Below are 22177 nucleotides of genomic sequence, written 5' to 3'. Positions count from 1 at the left end.
CGCAGTTCTCATCACTGCTCACCCAAATGAAGCGTCCTCCAATGCAAACTCGTGGAACCTATAGAATTTGGTGATAGTGTGAACAGAGGACCAAGTGGCAGCCCTGCATACTTGCTTTGCCGTAGCCCCATGGTGCACAGCCCAAGAGGCAGCAAACGACCTGGTGGTATAAGCATTAATTCTGGAGGGCACTGCTCTACCTACTTTTGTGTGGGCAAAGGCAATAACAGACTTTGACCATTGAGCAATGGTCTGCTTTGAAGCTGGCAAGCCTCTTTTGTGTACATCGTACAAAACCAATAACAAGTCAGTTTTACAAAACTCCTTCAGTAAATGCGCAAGGCGTGAACAACGTCAATTTCTTTAGTTGTCCCTATTGCTGGCCTCCTCTGGAGGACTAAACACCGGAATAATGATTTCCTGGTTTAAATGAAAGGAGGAAACCACCTTAGGCAAAAACTTAGGAACTGTTCTCAACACAGCCCTATCATCATGGAACACCAAAAACGGAGACTTGCAAGACAAGGCCCCTAATTCAGATACACGCCTAGCAGACGCAATTGCCAACAAAAAGGTCAGTTTCCAAGTAAGAAACCTAAGATCAGCCGACCTTAACGGTTCAAACGGGGGTTTCTGTAGAACAGATAATACAAGCGATAAATCCCAATGGGCCACTGGTTGTCTATAAAGAGGTTTAAGACGGGTAACCCCTTGGAGGAAGGTTTGCACCTCCGGCAACAAGGCCACCTTCTTTTGAAAGAAAACAGACAAGGCCGGCAACTACACCTTCAATGATTGATGGCTTATTCCAAAGGAAAATCCATCCTAGCATGGGAAATGGCAGGAAGACATATGCCATGTTGAAATTCCAGGACACCATCATGGCATCCACCACCCACGCCAACGGATCCCTGGTCCTCGCATAGAACTTGGATACCTGACAATTGTGTCTGGACGCCATTAAGTCCACTTCTGGGATTCCCCAAAAAGCCACAATTTCCTGGAATACCTCTGAGTGTAACGCCCATTCTCCTTGCAGGAGATCTGCTCTGCTGAGAAAATCTGCTTCCACATTCCGAATTCCCAGTATGAAAACAGCAGATAAGACCTGAACATTTGCATCTGCCCACTCAAAGATCTGAGACACTTCCTGCATCGCCATCCTGCTGCGTGTGCCCCCTTGGTGGTTCAGATAAGCCACAGCTGTGGCATTGTCTGACTGGATCCGAATGGGAAATCCCCTCAGAACCTCTTCCGCCTGCAGAAGCGTCTTCCAGACCGCCCGCAGCTCCAGGACATTGATCGGTAAGGGGACTCCAGACTGGACCATAGACCTTGCAACCTCAAATTCAGAGTAACTACTCCCCAGCCCCTGAGACTGGCGTTGGTGGTGACCACCAACCAATCAATCCCATGACCGAAGGGAATGCCCCAACTGGAGGGATTCCACCACAGTAAGGAATTCCAGAGTTAAGAGAACTTTCTCCATTTTCATGGAGACGGGTTCACCGACCAACATGCAAGGATGTTCCATTGGAACAGCCTCAAGTGAAATCTGGAGTACTGAAGGGTCTCGAAGGTCGCCACCATTTTGCCCAGTAGCTTCAGACATTGCCATACTGACGGACCGAACGACTGCAGAATGGTCAAAACTAACTGACAAATGTCTCTGGCCTTTGATTCTGGAAGAAATACATGATGAAGATGCGTATCCAGAATGACTCCCAAAAACTGAAGTCTCTGAGTGGGACACAGCTGGGACTTTCAAATCCACCCATGGCTCTGCAGAAACTGAATTGCTGCTGACAGATTTTCCCGCAGCTTCTCTGCTGACTGCTTTGAACAAAAGGTCATCCAAATACGGGAAGATTACAATTCCCCGGAGCCTGAGTGCTGCTGCCATGACCGCCATAATTTTTGTTAACACCCTTGGAGCTGTCGGCAGCCCAAAGGGGAGAGCCCGAAACTGCAGATATAAATCGCCTATCGCGAAACGCAGCAAAGACTGATGTTCTTTGCATATAGGCACATACAAATAGGCATCTTGAATATCTACCAAAGCTAGGAATTCTCCCGCCTCCAGGCTCAAGAGAACTGTTCTCAAAGATTCCATTCTGAAGTGATCCACCTGGTGGGGATTCGGGGACTTGAGGTTCAGAATTGGTCTGAATGAGTTGTCTGGTTTGGGCACCAATAAAATAATGGAGTAAAACGCCTTCTTTTCCTCCCTCAGTACCGGAACCACCACGCTCTTCTCCAGGTGAGAACGTGCCTCCCTGGGTAAAGGTGTAGGCAGAAACCTCCTTGGGGGAACGCCCATCAGGTTGATCCTGTATCCCTGGGAAACCACATTGAGAACCCAAGGATCCTGGGTGGATAGAGCCCAAGCGTCCCAGTACTGTAAGAGGCGACCCCCCACTCTGATTCCAGACCGGGGAGCCTCCGGCCCGTCATGCGGAGGGCTTCATCTCCCCCTTGGAAGCCTTCTTTTTTCTGAAGGCACCAAAACAGGACTTGGGAGCTTTTCCTTATCCAGCCACAAATCTTCCTCTACCTGACTGTCCTCTGGAGGAAGCATCCCCTCTAAAAGAGGGACGAAAGGAGGAGCGCAAAGCAGCAAACCTGGAAGTTCCCTATTTGGCTGCCGGCGTGGGAAGAAACGTACTCTTTTCCCCAGTTGCCTGTTCAATGAGGAATTCCAATTCAGAACCAAAATGCAACTTCACTTTAAAAGCCAATGCCTCAAGAGACTTCTTGGATTCATTGTCGGCATCCCATGCCTTAAGCCACATGTCTTCAACCTGTGGCCCTCCAGATGTTGTAGAACTACATGTCCCAGCATGCCCTGACAATTTTGGCATGCTCTCATAGGAAAAAATGTGGCAATGCATGTTGGAACATGTAGTTTCACAACATCTGGAGGGCCACAGGTTGAAGACCCATGCCTTAAGCCATAAGGCCCTCCTGGCCGTCACATGGATGACACCTTAGCCATTTTGACTCCCTCTTCTCCAGCCTCACAGGTATATTCTACCACCGCCTTTAGCTTTTCAGCCAAGGCAAATGCTTCAGAATCCGGCTGCAGTAAAGCACACAGGGAATTTGCCCACGCCAGCATGGCCTTGGAGACCCAGGCAGAAGCAATTATAGGTTTGAGAGTAAACCCAACACCTTCAAACTGCTTTTAAGCAACCCTCTAACTTTTTATCTACCGGGTCGTTAAATGCAGCACCCCCTTGCACAGGCATAGCAATCGTTTTTGACAGCCTAGCGACCGGGGCATCTGCCAGTGGGACCTTTTCCCACAATTTTACATGCTCTTCTGGCATGGGGTACAGGCTTAAAAACCTCTTTAGCAAAAGGAGTCTTTTATCAGGTGTTTTCCACGCCCCTCCCAACAATTCTTGAATGCATTCTACAGAAGGAAAAGTGACTGCGTCCCTGCGCTGTCTCTTGAACACTACCTGTTGGGGAGCCTTATTCACCTCAGATAAATTCAATGCCTGTTTTACAGCCAAAACTAAATCAACACCATGGGATCATCCCTCTGATCCCATGACATGTCTTCCACACACTCTCCATCCTCCTCAGAGTCTATATTAGGGATAGGTGGGAAAAGGTAAATGTCTGGGCGAAACCTCAGACTCCTTAGTAAAGTGCTCCATAAAAGCATTAATCTTGTGTACACTTTGAGTAGTGGCCTGCATTGCGTGTATAAATGCAGGGTTCCGGTGAGAGGGAGGAATTGAACCAACCAAAGGTTGTGAGGATGACAATGGCCTAGGAAATCTCACCAACTCATCTCTCTGTCTATTCAAAGCCTGTACTAAGGCAGACACAGACCTTCCCAGAGCAGCTGCCCACGCAGGCTCCAGTTGCTCAGCCATCTGGACTTGCACCCCACTGGGCACAGATTTGCATGCAGGGCAAATATCCCCATGGTCCATCTGTTCGGGAGTTAATTTTAGACCATAAAATTTGCAGTTAGTTAACATGGCTGACGCTCCATCCCCAAAAGGAAACAAAGCAGCATTACACCTTTCTGTCATGATGTTATCACAGTGCACTGTCAGGCATTTGTACTAAGGCAATATACAGTATATACCAGTGTACTTATCAGTCTGCTTTCTGACCCTTTGTGGTCACCGGGGATGGCGTCGCCTCTGAAGAAACTGAATGAAATGAAAGGGCGCCTGGGCATTGTGAAGGAAAAGACCAAAGTCCCTGCTACAGCGGGGTGGGAGGCTCTTTGGCACCTTTTTCCCCCTGTGAGCCGCTCCTGTGTCTCCCCTTCAATGGGGACCACATGGAATTGCCCAGCAGCGCTGAGTTCCTGTAACAGGCTGCAATCTCCTCAGAGTTCAGCCTGTAAACCCATCCAAGATGGCGGCCACCATCGGGGGATGCCCGTCACCCATGATACCCGCCTATGCAGGGAGCCGGCTACGAGGTCCCCTAGGGTCCATGAAACCTCACTTGTGAGGATGTTTAAGCGCTGTGTTGAGCTGACTGGACGCGCTTCTCTCAGCACCTGCTGCTCTGTCAGTGTGAGGAACTTCCCCTGGAAGCCTCACACTGTGAAAAAAAGGGGGAAACGATTGCGCTAAATTGATGGCAGAAAAAGACTGGTGATAAATGTAAAAAACACTTTTAATTAATGCAATTATAACACTAAAAGGTTGCACGGATATGCATAAAACATAACATTAAAAGGAACAGGTATTTGAAAATGCTGCGTCCAATAGTTATGATATCACCTTATAGTGGACCCACAGTTCATAGTGGGGAGAGGGGGGGGGGGGGGGTCGATGGAAAGTCCTCCAGACAAGCAATGTACGGTCCCTTACGATGCTTCCTCCAAATTGATAACGGGGATGATCTTTCTCCCGATTGGATTATCCGAAGCCGTAGGTGGTCCACTTAGTAGTCGAGGCGGGTACCTTAGAGAGGTGGCGTTCCTTCAGATAGATGGTACCCCGCTTCCTTGATGCAAAGTGGCCAAGGGTAGTCTGGTTCCCCAATTGTAATCTCAGCTTAGAACCTCCACAGTGATTATGGGTGATGTCTAGGAATAGCAGCGATTGTAGGTGGAGCGGCTGGGTGCCTGTGCCGACGCGTTTCGCTGCTGAGTGCAGCTTTTTCAAGCTTTTTTTTTTTAATGCTTGCACTAGACTAAAGACCCCCATGTACTAGAACGATTTTGCATGATATCATCAGATTTCAAATATTGTCTGAAAAGTGCCACATCATTTGTGTTTTCCATCCGATCTGATGCGTGGTCCCGTGAGTGTCGGATAGGAGCCACTTGGTTGGTCGGACTGCACCTTTGATATCGGAATCGGATGGAAAATGGAGTGCTTTCTGCGCATGTGATATATATCGCAGAAAGTTTGACTGATGTTTTCATTTTATATTTTGGTACAAGTGTATACCATAAGAAATATCTCATGCAATTTATCTCGGCTTGATCAATCGCATGAGATATATCTTATGCAAAAAATAACACCAAAGTACCAAATCATCTGGAATTACTTCCGGGAAGGTCCAGGAATTCAGGGGAAATTGCATTCAATTTCAGCGTCAGATTTATTGTTGTGGTGTATTAGCTGTGTATTATTTTTGCCCTGTATAATCTTTACGTAATAGTTTAACATGTATGCCATTATCCAGCCAGCTATGAGACAGATGAATTTAAAAAACGGAGAATCCTTGGATTGGACTGTGGACAGGTTTGAGTAAAGGACCTGAATCAGTACTATAGTCAATGGGCTATAAGTGCAGATGAAGGCTCATAACCATTGGAATAGATTAGAATCAGTTTTGTGTTTCATGATAGCTGCCTCTCCTTTTTGCAGATGGCATCAAGATTTCTAACAGGGTTACAAAGTGCCCTAGTACTGTGCGCTGCAGTGAACCTGATGTAAATGAAAAACTATTGGATAACTGCATACAGCCCCTCTACAACCAAAATAGTACAGTGAAGACATATAATTAAATCTAGTCAAAATGGCTAGTAGCTGTTATAAGGCATGTTTCCACTAAAGCAAATTCTCTCCTCATTCCAACTATAACCACCACTGGAAGTGACAGAGAAATGTACAAGTACATAAAAACGGTGTCATAAATGCACTTGCTGGACACCTGCTTGTGCCTACACTTCATAAAATAACTCCTAAATTAATGTCTTGGGAGACATAATCTAGAACTAATCTTAATATGTGTATGTTCATATCTGAAGAACATAAATCTAAAACCAAGAAAAAAGTTCCTATTTACTTCATGTGGTATCAAAATGGCGGTTTAAACTGTATATTATGACCGGGGCAAACTTCAATGTCCAGAAGCATAAATCTTCAAAAAGTGATAAAGTGGAGTGTGATAAACAATGAGCTCCTAACTCGTATATTTCAAACACAGTATGTAACATGCCAGTTAGGTGCTGATTTGCTGGTTGTTTATCACTAGAGACAGGATTATATGCAACAAAAAAAGCTTGAAATATGCATGCAAATATGCATGAAAAATACTTAAAATATGCATGAAAAGTGTTAAAATATGCTACATTAAATAATAAAAAAAGTAATTTTTAACTTATTTATTTAAAAATCAGCATACAATTAGATGTAAATAAACCTCAAAAATAGGCCCACAGCATCTGCAGATGTCAGTATGTTGGCTGCTACAGCAAACTGCAGCGTCCAAAGCTCTTCTTGCATCAACTGCACGGACCCTCATCTCCAGCGCCGATGGATCAAATGTCAGCATAGCGTGTGAGGGCGGCGCAGTGGAAGGCTCCCTCCCTGCGCCACAAACTCACTGTGACACAGCATTTTCTCCGCGCCGTGTGATGTCACAACCCTTCTGCCCTCCTCCTCTGCTGCAGAAGTCTGTCTCTTGGTGTAAAGTCACAGGCCAGGGGCAGGCAAAGGTTCAGGAGCTTCGTAATGGCATCTGCCCTGACTGACTATCAACATGGATTGGCAGCCTAGAGCAGTGTCCGACATAGCGTCCATCCAAGGTTCCCCACTCTGCGCACATATTGCCTCAGCCTGCACACTCTACCACTACCTGGCCAGCAGCAGCAGGGCAAAACAGTGCTATGACTCGCGGGTGGAAAGGGGGCGGGCCTAAAATATGCACAATCACTAGATTTTAGGTAAAATATGCAATAACCAGTGAGAATGGGCAAAATATGCAAATGCATATGCAAATATGCAAATGCATATAATCCTGTCTCTATTTATCACTCTCCACTTTATCACTTTTTGAAGCTTGGTTCTTCTGGCCCCCAAGACACATGGAATTCATGGATCTTCTATTTCAGGATGACTGGAATTCTAATCTTGTTACCCGTTTTGGTTCCAAGACAACATAGGTTCTTATTCACAAAAATGTTTTTAACTTTTAAAAACAAAATAATCAAGGCTTGATAAAGTAATAGACCAAGGTGGGGCTGTAGATGTAGCTTATCTAGACTTTAGTAAGGCTTTTGACACTGTCCCACATCGCAGACTGTTAAATAAACTTGAAAGCTTGGGATTGGATTTTAAGATAGTTGAATGGATAAGAGCGTGGTTGCAGGACAGAAAACAGAGAGTTGTAGTAAACTGAGTACTGTCAAAGGGATTCAGTATTGAATCCCGGCGGTCGGGATCCCGGCGTTCAGAATCCCGACGCCGGAATCCCGACAGCCGAAATGCCGACAAGGGGGGGACGTGGATAGCCCCCCCCTTGCGGGCCCGGTGCCTCGCTACGCTCGGCACGCTAATTTATTCTCCCTCTAGGGATGTCGTGGACACCCCAGGAGGGAGAATGTGTCGGCATTTCGGCGGTCGGGATTCCGGCGTTGGGATTCTGAACGCCGGGATCCCAACCGCTGGGATTTTAACTGCATCCCCTGTCAAAGGAGGGAAAGGTTACAAGTGGAGTACCCCAGGGATCTGTACTTGGACCAGTGCTTTTTAATATCTTTATTGGTGATATTGCAAATGGAATTGAGGGTAAAATGTGCCTTTTTGCAGATGACACAAAGGAAGAGCGGGATCTAGGTGTCACTATTTCAGGGAACTTAAAGGCAGGTAGGCAATGTAACAAAGCAATGAAGAAGGCAAGTCAGATGCTTGGTTGCATAGGGAGAGGTATCAGCAGTAGAAAGAAGTAATAATGCCACTGTATAGGTCACTGGTACAACCTCATCTAGAGTACTGTGTTCAGTTCTGGAGGCCATATCTCCAGAAGGATATAAATACACAGACTGTACAAAGAAGGGCAACTAAAATGGTGCATGGCCTACATCACAAAACGTACCAGGAAAGACTAAAATATCTTAATATGTATACTTTGGAGCAGAGAAGGGAAAGGGGGGACATGACTTTCAAATATATCAAGGGCTTTAACAAGGTACAGGTGGGAGACATTTTTCACAGGAAGAGGAGCAACAGAACACGAGGACATGCACTGAAACTAGAGGGAGGAAGATTCAGGGGAAATGTGAGGAAGAATTACTTCTCAGAAAGAGTAGTAGATAAGTGGAATAGCCTCCCATCAGAGGTGGTAGAGGCAAATACAGTAGGTACAGTACAGTAGTACAATTTAAACATGCTTGGGATTGGCATATTGATATCCTTACAAAAAAATAAGGATCAAATATGGTTTGAGGTAACATGTTTAAAAAAGGGGCAGACTAGATGGGCCAAGTAGTTCTTATCTGCCGTCAAATTCTAAGCTTGAAACACGTGGGTATGATTGCAGGGATACTTTTTGGATCAGGAACCTCCCAGCCTCAGCATTTGGAGCCTAGCAGGGTGCATGCGAATTCGAGCCCGAAGCGTGGCGAGTGCAGCAAGCCCCGCGAGGGGACACGGAATACATGTAAAGTAATCCGTGTCCGCTCGCCACACTTCGGGCTGGGTGGCTCGCTGCGCTCGCCACTCTATCTAAAATCAACTTCACGCCGCCATGGATAGTGGGGATATGAAAAGGTCGGAGTACCACCGCCCATCGTGGGCTCGCTGCGCTCACCATGCTCCGGGTTGGCGTTGATAGTGGGGGTGGCGTTGACAATGGGGGTGCATTTAACATTGTAAGCACCCATCAGGGTGTTCATGGTGGAAGGACCTGCTCTTGATATTGCTTGGCTTTGACAAAGGTCTGTGTTAAGACCGAAACGTTAGCCCTGTCATGTAAGCATCAATAAATCGTTTTTCTCTTCAAAATTTATTCAACGATTGGTGAGTGCCCTCTTTTTTTGCTCTTTATTGTCTGGATATCTTATCCTTGGAGTGAGCACCACCGTGGTGACTCGTCTGTGATAGGTGCGGAATTTCCAGGAATATATATATATATATATATATATATATATATATGCTGGAAAAAAATGTAGCTGTCAGTAATTGGGCATAATTAATTTACAGACATTCCTCACTTGTTGTTAAATGAATTGGTTGGTCTAAATAAAGAAAAGTCATACTCCTCCTATCCTCCTATTCTCTGACATGTCGCAGAGATGCTGCAAAATGTGTGCAGCACGGGTCACTAAACAGTCTGGGCAGGTCGTAAGTATGAATGGGTAGGCAGGACTCAAGGGCGGAGTCGTAAGTCTGAGCAGTTGCAGTGCGGTCGATAAAAGAAGGCCAGGTTGTAAGTCTGAGTGGTTGTTAAACAGGTAGGTTGTTAAGTGAGGAATGTCTGTATTAAGCTTGGTAAAGTGATAAAGTGTCTGGTTCTTATCACCAGCCAATCAGTTCCTACCTGTCATTTTTCAAACCCAGCCTGTAACATCAGTTACAGAGCTAATTGGCCGGTGATAAAAAACAGACACTTTATCACTTCACCAAGCTTAATAAATCTGCCCCTCAGTACTCTGTACACGTTAAAAAAAAAAAAAAAAAACATTTCAAAGAAAATAAACAATAACAAATTGTACAGTGTGTATGCTCCTAACAAAATTAAAACATGACACACTGTAGAAGATACACAAATGATACTTCAAATTTACAATTAATAAAAACAAGTCTATCACCACAATACACTTGTTGCACACAACTTTGTCTCAAAAAAATCTCACTAACTTGTAAAAGAACGTCCACATATTGCTCATCCTCCAGCAGACACAAATAGGGGTATAGGTTTATTCTGCCTGACTTCTTGCTGATCTCTGCTAAATGCTTCTTTGAATCATGGAGAGCATGGCACAGAGCCTTTTTCCAAGTTGCACGCAAGGCAGTTAGCTCAGACCTCTGTAGAATACAGAATTTAAGTGTTAGACTGTGAGAACACCTCCGCTCACCCAACTATCAGCAAGCTCTGCTCCAATGAGAAGAACCACAGTCCGAGGCAAGCTATTTTAGGACCTTGAACATCAGTGGTTGTATGACATAGTGGGGAGATATATAGGACATATAAAAAATCAGGAAATATAGTTTGGCCTCTGTGTTTAACCTTGTTTACCCTATTGCAGCCTAGACAAGTGTTACTAAATTTAAGGGCATGGTTATGCTTACCCATCTAGATTTTGGTGACTACCGCTGCACTCATGGAGAAATAAATCCAACCTTCTCCCACTTCCTCATTAAATGGACACTAGGGGTACAGCCATAACTAGGGTGGTGCAGCCATTTTCCGCAATGTCTGTAGAGACTGGAGGCCAGATGTACTAAGCCTCAAAAAGGGAGGGTGAGGATCTCTACCTTGTGGCAGAATGTACAAGGAGGGTGAGGATTTGTACTGTGTGGTACACTGTATAAGGTGGAGGGAATTTCTACTGTGTGGTACAATGTATAATGAGGGCGAGGATTTCTACGGTGTAGTATTGATTTCTACTGTGTGGTGTAATGTACGAGGATGGTGGGGATTTCTAATGTGGAGTATAATGTATAAGGAGGGTGAGGATTTCTACTTTGTGGCATAATGTATAAGGTGGAGGGAATTTGTACTGTGTGGAATAATTTGAATGGCACTACTTGTGCCATAATATATAATGGGGAGGATTTCTGTTGTGTAGCATAATGTTTAAGGGACAATTACTAATGGATGGGTATAATGTGGAAGGTGCATTAGTTCTCTGTGGGAATAATGTACAGCATCATGGGCAGTACTACTGTAGTGTAATGTGACTCAGAGAAGCTAATGTGTGGAACAATGTGAATTGGGGCTAGCATAGTGTGGCTCTTTTTAGGTCTTCTCTGTGAGGATTTCCATCATTTCCCTCTCCCACCAGCTCCTCTTTTTTTTCATGAAATGTTGTGGTAGATTTAAGTGTTAGATTTATTTCAACAGAACATTTATGTTTCTTGGTCTCACCACTTTGGTCCTATCCATAGACACTGGTTTAGTTGCCTCCACAGAGTTTATAGTCACGGTTTCACAGCTCTCAAACCCCAGTTGCTCGTTGAACCTTTGCTGCAAATCAGACACTGTGAAATCCATTTTGGGGTAAGAAGGTTTAGGCTCCTGATGAAGAAAAAACAAAAACATATCTGTAGTTGTAGACACATTTAGGTACAATACCATGTAGAGCAACAACTATGCTTAGCCACTACCATCAATGCGATTCAAAAGCTAATCTTATCTCCATGCTAAATTATAATGCCTTCAAATAACAGAGCTAAATGATCTATAATTAATAATAACATCATCATCTATATAAAGATACATGCTGCTGCGTGTTCTACAGAGCTAGATCTTGGATAAGGGCTACAGAATTGTGCACCACCAATGAGTAGGATTCTGACAAGTGCCTGAATATTAATTATATCTGGTAAAAAGTACCCTGAGAACATACTAGGCTCAGGAATTACCATCACAGAAATAGCAGAGCCTTATGAGTTGTTTAACCTGCACGCAGGCAATGGAAGTAGAAGGTGGCTAGTAAAGTTTTCTTTTTTCTTATACAGTATACTATATAAATGCACAATCACACACAAATGATAGATTCTCAGTTAAAAAATAAATAAATAAATAAAAGTGTAGTAAACATTAGTATGCTATGCAAATGTTAACGGCTGATTGTCCCAGCTTCTTTCTGTCTAATGGCCCGGAGAATAGACACCTATATGAAAGTTCTAACAACAAAAAAATTTATGAAAATTTGACAATATCCTCAGCATTAGGTGACAGATACAGTTTAATGTGGAGTTCCAAAATAACTTGCACAAAAATACATTTGTGCAAGTTGTGGAAGCCCCTCCTACTTGTCTAGCTGTCTGTCCCCCAGCACATGGATTGCCTATGGGCAGGGTCTTAGATCACCATATCAGAGCCAAAAGGTCAAATGACAACACTGCAGGGGTATAAATGAAGGAGCTGCTGCCGCTAAAGTCAGTCTGGCATTCCTCACCACGAGGATCAAAAAGCCGCTCAGGCTGTAAACGTGAGGCAGTGCCTCAGGTGGTTTGTCAAATAATGGCTAGGCATCCGCCATCGAATCATTCGATGTGATGATGACTGACCAATGCATCAAATGAGTTCAATAGGAAAAATAATTTACATGATTTGTGCATGCACAAAAAAAGCCCTTTTTGTGCTACAGAAGCAAATGAAAATAATGCAGCCAGCGTTATCCTTGTGGGTCCAGGAATGGTCCAGGTAGAGATGTAATGTTCTTGTTATCGGGAAGAAGACATGCATCCGACAATTTTCATTGTACTCACATACAACTTAATCAAGGACTTTGCACCTCTACTATAAACATTCTGGGACCCACAAGGATACGCTTTCCATCTAGGACAACATATTGGTACTCCCATAATCATCTTGGACAGCACACCATTACACGGTAAAACTAGTGAGGACACTGTCAATCTAATTACTCCAGCGGTGGAAAATGTTATCAATATATACATATATACAAACGGTACATAGATGACATACTTGTTATATGGGATGGAAACCTGGAAGACTTCATGAAATTCATTAATCACATCAACAATAACAACTATAACTTGAAATTTACATTCAATGTAAGTAAAGATCATGTGGAATTTCTGGACCTAATATTATCGAATGAAGGGGAGATAATTACAACTAAAAACTTCATCAAGACTGTTGACACAAATAGCTACCTTCACTACAAAAGCGGACATGTCAAACGATGGAAAGACAACATCCCATTCTCACAATTTTACAGGATCAAACGAAATTGTAGCACAGCTATATCATGCACAGAACAAGTGGAAATCTATGCCAACCGTTTCAGGGAAAGGGAGTACCCTGAAAAAATCATTCATCAAGCAATTACTAAATGTGAAGAACTCAACAGAGCAGAACTACTGGAGGAGAAAATCAAACCCAAAAGAGGAGAAGATAACAACCATTCATTAGCCTTCATCACGCAATTCAACTGCGAAGAAAAAAAGATCAGACAAACCATCAGTAAACACTGGAACATACTTAAAATGGACCCCATTCTAGAAGATATACTTCCCAATAAACCTCATGTCATATTCCGAAAATCAAGAAACCTCAAAGAGATACTAGCACCAAGCCTGCTTGAAAGCAACCCTACCCAGCAAACATCACTAACCAAATGTACAGGCACATATAAATGTGGTCACTGCAACATTTGCAAACATGTACATCCGGATAGAAAAACCTTTCAGAATTACAACAACACCAAAAAATATACAAAGAAACATTTCTGCAATTGCAATACCACATCAGCCATCTACATGATTGAATGTCCGTGTGGTCTTAAATACGTGGGTAAGACCAAACGCCCACTCAAACTCAGAATACAGGAGCACATCAGATACATCAAAAATAAACTCACAACTCATTCCGTATCTCGACACTTCTTAAATAATCATAACTCATCCGTAGAAAACCTCAAATTCACCACCATTGAACACGTCACTCTTGGACCACGGGGAGGAGATCTAGCAAAGAGACTTTCGCAACGTGAGATGTTCTGGATTTACGAACTCAACACCCTGTCACCCCATGGTTTGAATGAAAGCTACGAAATAGCCCCTTTCCTCTGAAGAAACAACACCACAGAGGTCATGGCCTGCATGAAAGTGACCCCAATACAAGGAAATGCGACCATCCCACTCTGCACAAACCCGATTCCATCCGAACTCGGAAGTTAAAAAGCAGTGGGCCCAACAAGTACCTGGGAGGGAGACCACCAGGGAAAATTGGGTATCGCATGTAAAATTGTACAGGGAAGGACACCAACAGGTCCAAAGAACCTCTGATGGTAGTTGTAAATGAAGGGCCTTCAGAAGGTACAAGGGACATCATGTCCGAAGACACTAGCCCGAATGTTTGAAAATTCCATCTTCACACGAACTTTATAAAAACCTGAAACATAAACCATAAATACCTGGCATCGTAACCATTCCTCTATTAACTGAAGAAGTGACTAACCATAAATTCTAAATACTTCAGCAAGTTTTAACAGAAAGGAATGAAAGAAAATGAAACAATCACTATTGTAAATACAGCTAATGGACTCAGAGCATGACCGAAAATGGACTATACCTTTATAGAACATATAAGTTCACTACACCTATATGGTGATATAGATTTTAGGATTCCTCACTATATATATATGTCTCACTCAGAATGAAAATTCTGTCACCTGTAAATAATATCACCACACATTCAAATTCACTTCAAGTGAACACTGTCACAAATACTGTTGTAATTGTAGAGTAATATCACAGTTGAATATAAGTATATACAGGACTCTCTTGTTTGTCACCTTACAATGAAAATAAGCAAAACACATGGGATCACCATTGTTTGCACGCCAGCACAAAAATGTCACTCATATGACAATGAAGAATGAAAAATGCAGGCATGCGGCAAACAAAAAATTTTTTTTAATAAGTGTTCTTTTTATTAACGTTTATACTCTATTTTGTTCCTTAGTACGTTTATCACAAAGAGCTAATTATGCCTTCAATAGAGGATTACCATGACAACGTCTGTGTCCCACAATGGAAAACTCCGCCCCCACAAGTATGACGATTGAGATCCGACTGGAGACTACATTCCAATAGAAGGCTTGCGCTCCAATACAGTAAACATCCGCGTTCCACGGACATCCAGCAAGGAGACGCACTTCCGGCTTATCGTCAGCTCAATACAACATCTGCGTTCCAAAGTCAGCGCTACGTGCGCTCCAGCGGGGAGACGCACTTCCGGTCCAACGTCTACTCGGCACAGGCTTCAACTACCGCGCTCCAGCGTCAGCGCTGTGTGCGCTCCAACTACATCCACTTCCGCGTTCCACGGACGGACAGTGCGGTGACGCACTTCCGGTCCAACGGAAAACAGTGTTACCGATCACAGCAGTATTCACTGCAGATCTACAACAACTAGACAAAATCAACAGAGACTAATTCTCAGAATCTACCAATACCAGCTATAAATGTTTGCTTAGTACTATACTTTCACTATAAATACGAAAAATCGGACACTTCCGCTTCCGGTTCCTAACCCCACCCCCATGTAATCACAGACAGTATAAATACTCTCACTGATCACACCCCAATATTCTGCTCCCCTTGAAGAAGTCCTCAAGTGGACGAAACGCGTCGGGACTACCCTCCAATCCTTTCTGCCACTGAGCCAAGAGTCTGCAGCACTACCTCCAGGTCTCCAACTACGAAAAAGACTTCGAACTTTTTTTCACTTACCCCATACCCAGCTAAGTACTAACCATACTTCGTAAACAAAGGGGATAGACCTATTGTTCTTATATGTTCATTTTGTTTTAAATACCATTTTTTATTTACCTCCCACTCTTGTGTCATTTCCATTTTACCCTTCCCATCCCCATTGCCCATCCCAACCCAGTGTATAAGTGTTATATGTATTGTTTCTATGCATTGTATGAATTAAGTGTATACAAAAAATACCTTGTTTTATATCCATATTCTTTTATTTTGGTTAAATAAACACATTTTTTTATAGTATATCTTTGCATATATATCTATATTTACTGTTGAGAAATATTAGTCTACTATAAGGCGCCTTGATTCTCCCCATACTCTCTATGTTATCAATATATGTCTAAACTGTGACTATGTCGGACATTAGTTCTTTGGTCCTATGTGTGTGGTCCAGATACAACAATAGGAAGAAGTGAAAAAGTTTGTATTTATGCCCAATAATATTGTGGGAATTTCACATCTTGTTTTTTAAACCATAATATTAATACCTTGCACCCTTATCCCCATAAACCATACACGACTATCAGTTTTGACCAATCAGAAAGTAGAAGAAAAAAACCTGACATTTTAAACTTTAAATAGTTCCAAATTCCGTTTTTTTTTTTTTTTTTTTTTGCACTGAAATCTGGTATGCAGCACCGGGGCAATAGTTCTAGGCATCTCTGCCCAATTTGAGTGGGCTATGTTTGTTGTACTTATATTTCAGACAAGCATATAAACTAAACATACAGACTAAGGGGGTGATTCTGGTGCATGTGCTCCCATGCGAATTCGCATGGGAGCGCAATGTTTTTAATCTGCGCATGTGCATACGCTATGTGCGAGCGGCCATGACGAACAGAGTGGGCACTCGTACACAACAGTGCGGGCGGGGAGCGGTGGGCCAGGGGTCCTCCCATAGGACACACGCAAAACTAAGACACCTGAGAGTGTCTTAGTTTTGCGTATACTCACCACATCATTCGATTGGTCGGCGACCATCAAATTATGTGGGTGTCGCCCATAGGCTGTGAATGGATGTTTATACCAAGCATTTATTCGCAGCCATCAGGGGATCAAGGCGTGCGAGGGGGTGTGTGTGGTCATCCCTGCGGGCGGAATTTAAAAGACAAGCAGAAGTTCGCAGCACTGGGTGTCAACCAGAATCACCCCCGAGGGGCGGTATTCTTTTATCAGCGGTCATTTCAAATAAATAATAACAGACAACGGGGCTATCCAATTAACACAATGCTGTTGCTTATCTGGTATGTGTTTTTCCTGCCTCAGGCAGATAATTTTTTCCTCTGACAAGTGCCACAGCTTTTCACAAACATTATGGGGGAAATTTACTATGATGGGAGTTTTATTTCACATGGGTTGTTGCTATGGGCAACCAATCAGATACTATCTATTTTCTTATAGAAGGTGCCAAATAAATGAAAAGTAGATTCTGATTGATCCCCACTGAAACAGAACTCCCATCTTAGTAAATGTCCCCCTATGTATTTTCAGGAGTCTGCTTAAGACCTTTTATAAGTTTGACCACTTCTTATTCTGTTTAAAGAATAGAAACAGATAGCGTTAATTTGTATTTTGTGGTTTCCAATAGGCAGCGCATCACGCATGGCAATGTTTTAGAGTTACTCCAAGGACACAGTTTTTTATCAAGTGCCATCCTCCATCTATTTTCAGGGTTTTACTCCTGAATCTACTATACTGCAATCCCTTATGGCGGGGGATTGGCTGGAGTGAGTTTGGGCCTCAGTGAAAGTCCGGCTGTTCTTATGGATGACCTGCATGATCGCTTCTTGACGATCGTCGGAAGACCTTTGAAAGGAATTGCAACCACAACTACAGATAATGTTGACTGGTGAGGAGATTAAATTGCATGAAAAATTTGACAGTGGACAGTCTGGTGGTTTCTCTTCTTGTGCACTGTAGAGACTGCAGCAAGGCTATAATAGTAATAGAACCAAAGAGAGCGCACATATACCAGTAATTAGATTTATTTATTACTAAAATGCAATCAATTAAAAATACATTTAATAGCACACAACCTTAAAAAAAGCAGTTTTATACTCTTTGTGAAAACCCCTCGGCAATGTCCTTATATTTAATTGTCCAAGCTCATTGGGGATGGATAATATCTCAGTTCTTTCTCCAAAAAGTAGAATAGTATCCACTTCACACTACATTACTATGTGTCCTTTCCAATAATGTCAGTATGACAGTGGACAGATTATCGCCGGTTTGTTTAAGCAGATTGAATAGTTCAGATGGGCATGAAAATACCTGTAGTTCCACAAGAGTGGACAGTGTGACTCAGTCTCAGGTAAAGACCCGAAGCTTACCGGGTCCTGTTGTTTCAAAATCCAGCACTGAATCACCAAGGTGCCGGCTGCAGTCACGGACTTCGGTGCCGCACGTCAAGACAGATGACGGGCACCGGCTATAGATGACTCTCTCTGTGCTGTCTGCAGTGGGCTGCCCTCAGCGCCGCTCGCCGGGCGCTGGTAGATGTGAAGGTGAAGGTGATGTCTGGTATCCTGCTGAGTGAGGCTCTGCCAGCAAACACAATATTGGCATGGTGGGGGTTGGTTAGAGAAAGCTGATGATTTCACAGCCGCTCGGGGGTATCAAGGTGGTGCTCATATATATATATATGCGCTATATAGGGGATCTATAATAGCCCTTAAAAGCACACAGATGCTGATGTTGTATCCTCTACTGCTCTGGCTGCCAACCGTATCCCTCTTGAGAAGTACCTGCTGATCTTATTTGCAGAGTCTTCACCTGCTGACACTATTTCTGTGGGGTTGGTTGTGGCTGCTTACACCTTCTGCTACTGAGCAGACTCCTGAGTCTGCACTATATTATTTATCCTCATGATGTGGGTGGCCAGTGATTTGGAATGCCAGTGCCTTCATTGCGGTGATTAACTGCTCCTCTGCCATGCTGCTGGGGACCATGTGAACTGCAGATGTGTTCTTTCATTGCTGCGGAATTCTCAGCTAGTGCATCCTCACTTTGGAACTAATACCCCTTTCACACTGCACTCAGACCTGGGATCGACCCAGGACAGCCCAATTCACGCTGATCCCGGGAAAACCCTGCAAATACATATGCATGTCATTAGAAATGGACTCCAGGGCTCTGAAAGATGACATCAGCATCTGTGAGCCCAAGAAAGCACCAAATCAGCAGCTTTTTTAAAGTCCCGTGTACCCGACCCCGGGTATGGGACCATTCAGAACCTGGGTAGAAATCCCGGAATGCTCATCCCGGGATATTCTTTCAAGACCCTTTCACACTGAGCTAAATCCCGGGTTGATGCACGTTCATGTGCAAAAACCCGGAATATTTTTGCAAGTGTGAAAGGGGTATTCGTTTTCTTTATCTTCTTTGCAGAGTTACACTCCCCTGACCTTGGTTCATGGAGGGCTGGTTTAAGACGGTTGCTCTTATTGACCTACTTTCACTTTATGGCCCATTTTTTTTTTTTCATTTAACGTTTGTTTGTAGTACAACAGAGCCACCTAGTGGTATCTTTTCTGTGCTATAAAACTCTGGATGTAACTTCATTGGTGTACGGACTGATCATAGAATGACTCTAGGTCGACAGTCATAAGTCAAAAGGTCGACAGGGTCAAAAGGTTGACATGCTTTTTCAAAATTTTGAGTAGACATGCCCTACCATCCACTAGGCCGTGGAGGGAGGATAAAATAGTGTGCCGAGCGCAGCGAGGTGAAGAGGTACACTTAGACCTATGTCGACAGACACCCTAAAACCATTAAAAACTCAGGTCAACCTTTTTCAGAGTCGACCTGGACAAAGTCGACCTGGACAAACACACACACAAACAGGGCCTGATTAAGCCTTCAGGGGGCCTGGGGTCACTTTAGACAGGGGGGCCCCCTCCCACTTGTCATTACTGGCCGCAAACTGCACTGGAGAATATTACACTGTCAAAAAAACTAAAGGCCGTATAAACGGGAAGCGGTCATCTATTAGAATGAACTTAGGTCTACAGTCATTAGGTCGACCCCACTAGGTCGACTGGCAGGAAGGTCGACCTGACTTAAGGTCGACATGGGCCATGGTCGACATGACTTAAGGTCGAATTTGCATAAACATCGACATGAGGAAGGTCGACTGGTCATAAGGTCGACATGGGGTTTTCCACTGTTTTTTGAGCCGACATGTGCCGACAGGCGGTATTTCATGCCCTACCATCCACTAGGGCGTGGAGGAGGTTATTAAAGCTGTGGCGAGCGAAGCGAGCCACCGTGCCCGAAGCATTGCGAGCGATGCGAGGGTCCGATTCTCATTGCCAACTGTGTCCATGTCGACTGTGTCGACACTCGGCTAAAAAAAAAAAACAGTGAAAAACCCATGTCGACCTTATGACCAGTCGACCTTCCTCATGTCGACCTTTATGCAAATTCGACCTTAAGTCATGTCGACCTTGGCCCATGTTGACCTTAAGTCAGGTTGACCTCCTGCCAGTCGACCTAGTGGGGTCGACCTAATGACTGTAGACCTAAGTTAATTCTGACAGGGGGGGGGGGGGGATTCGCTCAAAAGCATAATATGTGATGGGACCCAGAAACAGCAGAGTAGGACCCCAACTGTATAAAATGAGTGGTCCCAGGGACCCATAATTTTTTTACTGAGCACGATCACTGAAATACTGGCAGTACTTATACAAGACTGACTTTTCACACTGCACAAAATTATATATATATATATATATATATATATATATATATATATATATATATATATATATATATATATATATATATATATATATATATATATATATATATATATATATATATATACACATACATATACACACTCAATATCGTCAACTATATCGATATCATATATATTATTAATGACAGATCGCCAGGTGTGTACCCAGCGTAACAATTAGATTTTTCTCCTTATTCAAGCCACAGACAAACAACAAAATAATGGTGTGTTCACACGGTGAGATTCCCTTGCTATACAATCTTTGCTAACTCTGTACTTTTTACATACAATTCTACAAATCTACATTTGATTTGCCCAATATAGTCATTGCTGCCCTTTCTGGGTTTCGATTTGTGCTGTCACGGGAGCGCGCATCGGGATCGCAAGGTAAAAAACCTGTATACAGTACGATCTGCTTGCGATTTTGACTATATAGTCAAAATCTCATGCTGGATTGTACCGCCAGGCCTTTAACAACCTAGTTATTTCGGTCATCACAGGAGTTAAATTAACAGCATACAGCTTGGCAATATTAGCTGGGATATAAATTCCAAGATATTTAATTTTCTGCTTAGCATATTTAAAATTTCCCAAACATGTCACAACAGGTGGAGAAGCTAACGTCAGCCCTGTATTACTGACATAAAGGACTTCTGATTTATGCAAATTAACTTTGTCCCACAATAGAGCTTAAGAGCAACAAAAACTCTACAATAAAAAGGGACGGAAAAAAAAGCATGACGTCCACTAATAAACCTATTTTTAAGATCACTTTCCCAATACTAATGCCTCGAAATCTATTATGAAAGGAGGCAACCCTGTCTAGTATTTTCTGGACTTCAAATGGGGTAGATAAATAGCCATTTGTGGCAACCTTAGTGAGTGGGTCAGAATACAAAGTTTGAAGAACAGCTATAAACTCCCTTGGAAACAAAAACCACCCCATTGTTTCAAACAAGTGGTTCCAGGTGACCAGGTTGAAAGCCTTCTCGGCATCTACTGAATTTATAGCAATACTTTAGTTTAGCATCTTATAGTCAACATCTAAAAGTGATATTGGTTGGTATGAGCCTGGGAATTTGAAATCATGATTCGCCTTAGGTAATACCTTGATAATTGCAGAGTTAAAATAGAATATATAATGGAATTCTGTGTTCTTTTAAAATTACGTTAAAAACCTCACACACAGTGTCACTCACTCTATTGACTAAAATATTGTAAAATTCTCTGGAGATGCAATCGGACCCAGGTATGGTAAAAGACTTCAGTCCCAGGATAGTCTTAACGATCTCATTAGTAATTGGGAAATGCAAGGACTCAGCCTGATCCTCAAATAGGGGGTGTGGTAATGCTAGCCAGAAAGTTTCCTCCTTAGATTTGTCTATAGTACCCTGGGAATATATAGAGGCATAAAAGACTCTAAAAATGTGTAATATCTTGGTACTAGCTGTCGGGGGATGCGGTCAAAATCCCGGCGGCCGGAATCCCGACGGTCGAAATACAGACGCCGGAATCCCAACCGCCGGAATGCCAGCACTTTGTCCACGACACCCATAGAGGGAGAATAAAATAGTGTGCCGAGCGTAGCGAGACACCGGGCCCGCTGCGTGGCGAGCACAGTGAGCCCGCAAGGGGGGATTTCATACTGATCCCGCTATCGGGGATCGTTTAAATTTGGCATATATGTTGTAGTTAATCTGAGATTTAAGATAGAGAGCAGAGCTCTCCCATTTATATTTGGCTACATACAAAATAATTT

At 43.3% G+C, this 22177-nt stretch overlaps 1 protein-coding gene and 1 pseudogene across 2 annotated transcripts in view; one reads left to right on the top strand and one right to left on the bottom strand.

Moving 5' to 3' along the window:
* Positions 1–22177, bottom strand: part of POLRMT (RNA polymerase mitochondrial) — a 96028-nt gene that overhangs the window by 50726 nt on the left and 23125 nt on the right. For both annotated transcript variants that reach the window (XM_083181063.1, XM_083181053.1), the window contains 2 exons: positions 11302–11451; positions 10071–10238 (listed from right to left, as the gene is read on the bottom strand). In XM_083181063.1, coding sequence (XP_083037189.1) covers positions 10071–10238; positions 11302–11451 — 318 coding nt within the window. The remainder of the gene's footprint in view (positions 1–10070; positions 10239–11301; positions 11452–22177) is intronic.
* LOC146039270 (5S ribosomal RNA) lies at positions 14033–14151 on the top strand (annotated as a pseudogene).

The sequence above is a fragment of the Crinia signifera genome, chromosome 1 (assembly GCF_055691185.1).
Source record: "Crinia signifera chromosome 1, ASM5569118v1, whole genome shotgun sequence".
In the NCBI taxonomy this organism is placed as follows: domain Eukaryota; kingdom Metazoa; phylum Chordata; class Amphibia; order Anura; family Myobatrachidae; genus Crinia; species Crinia signifera.
Note: the sequence above shows the minus strand (reverse complement) of the source record. Positions and strands in the feature narration are given on the sequence as shown.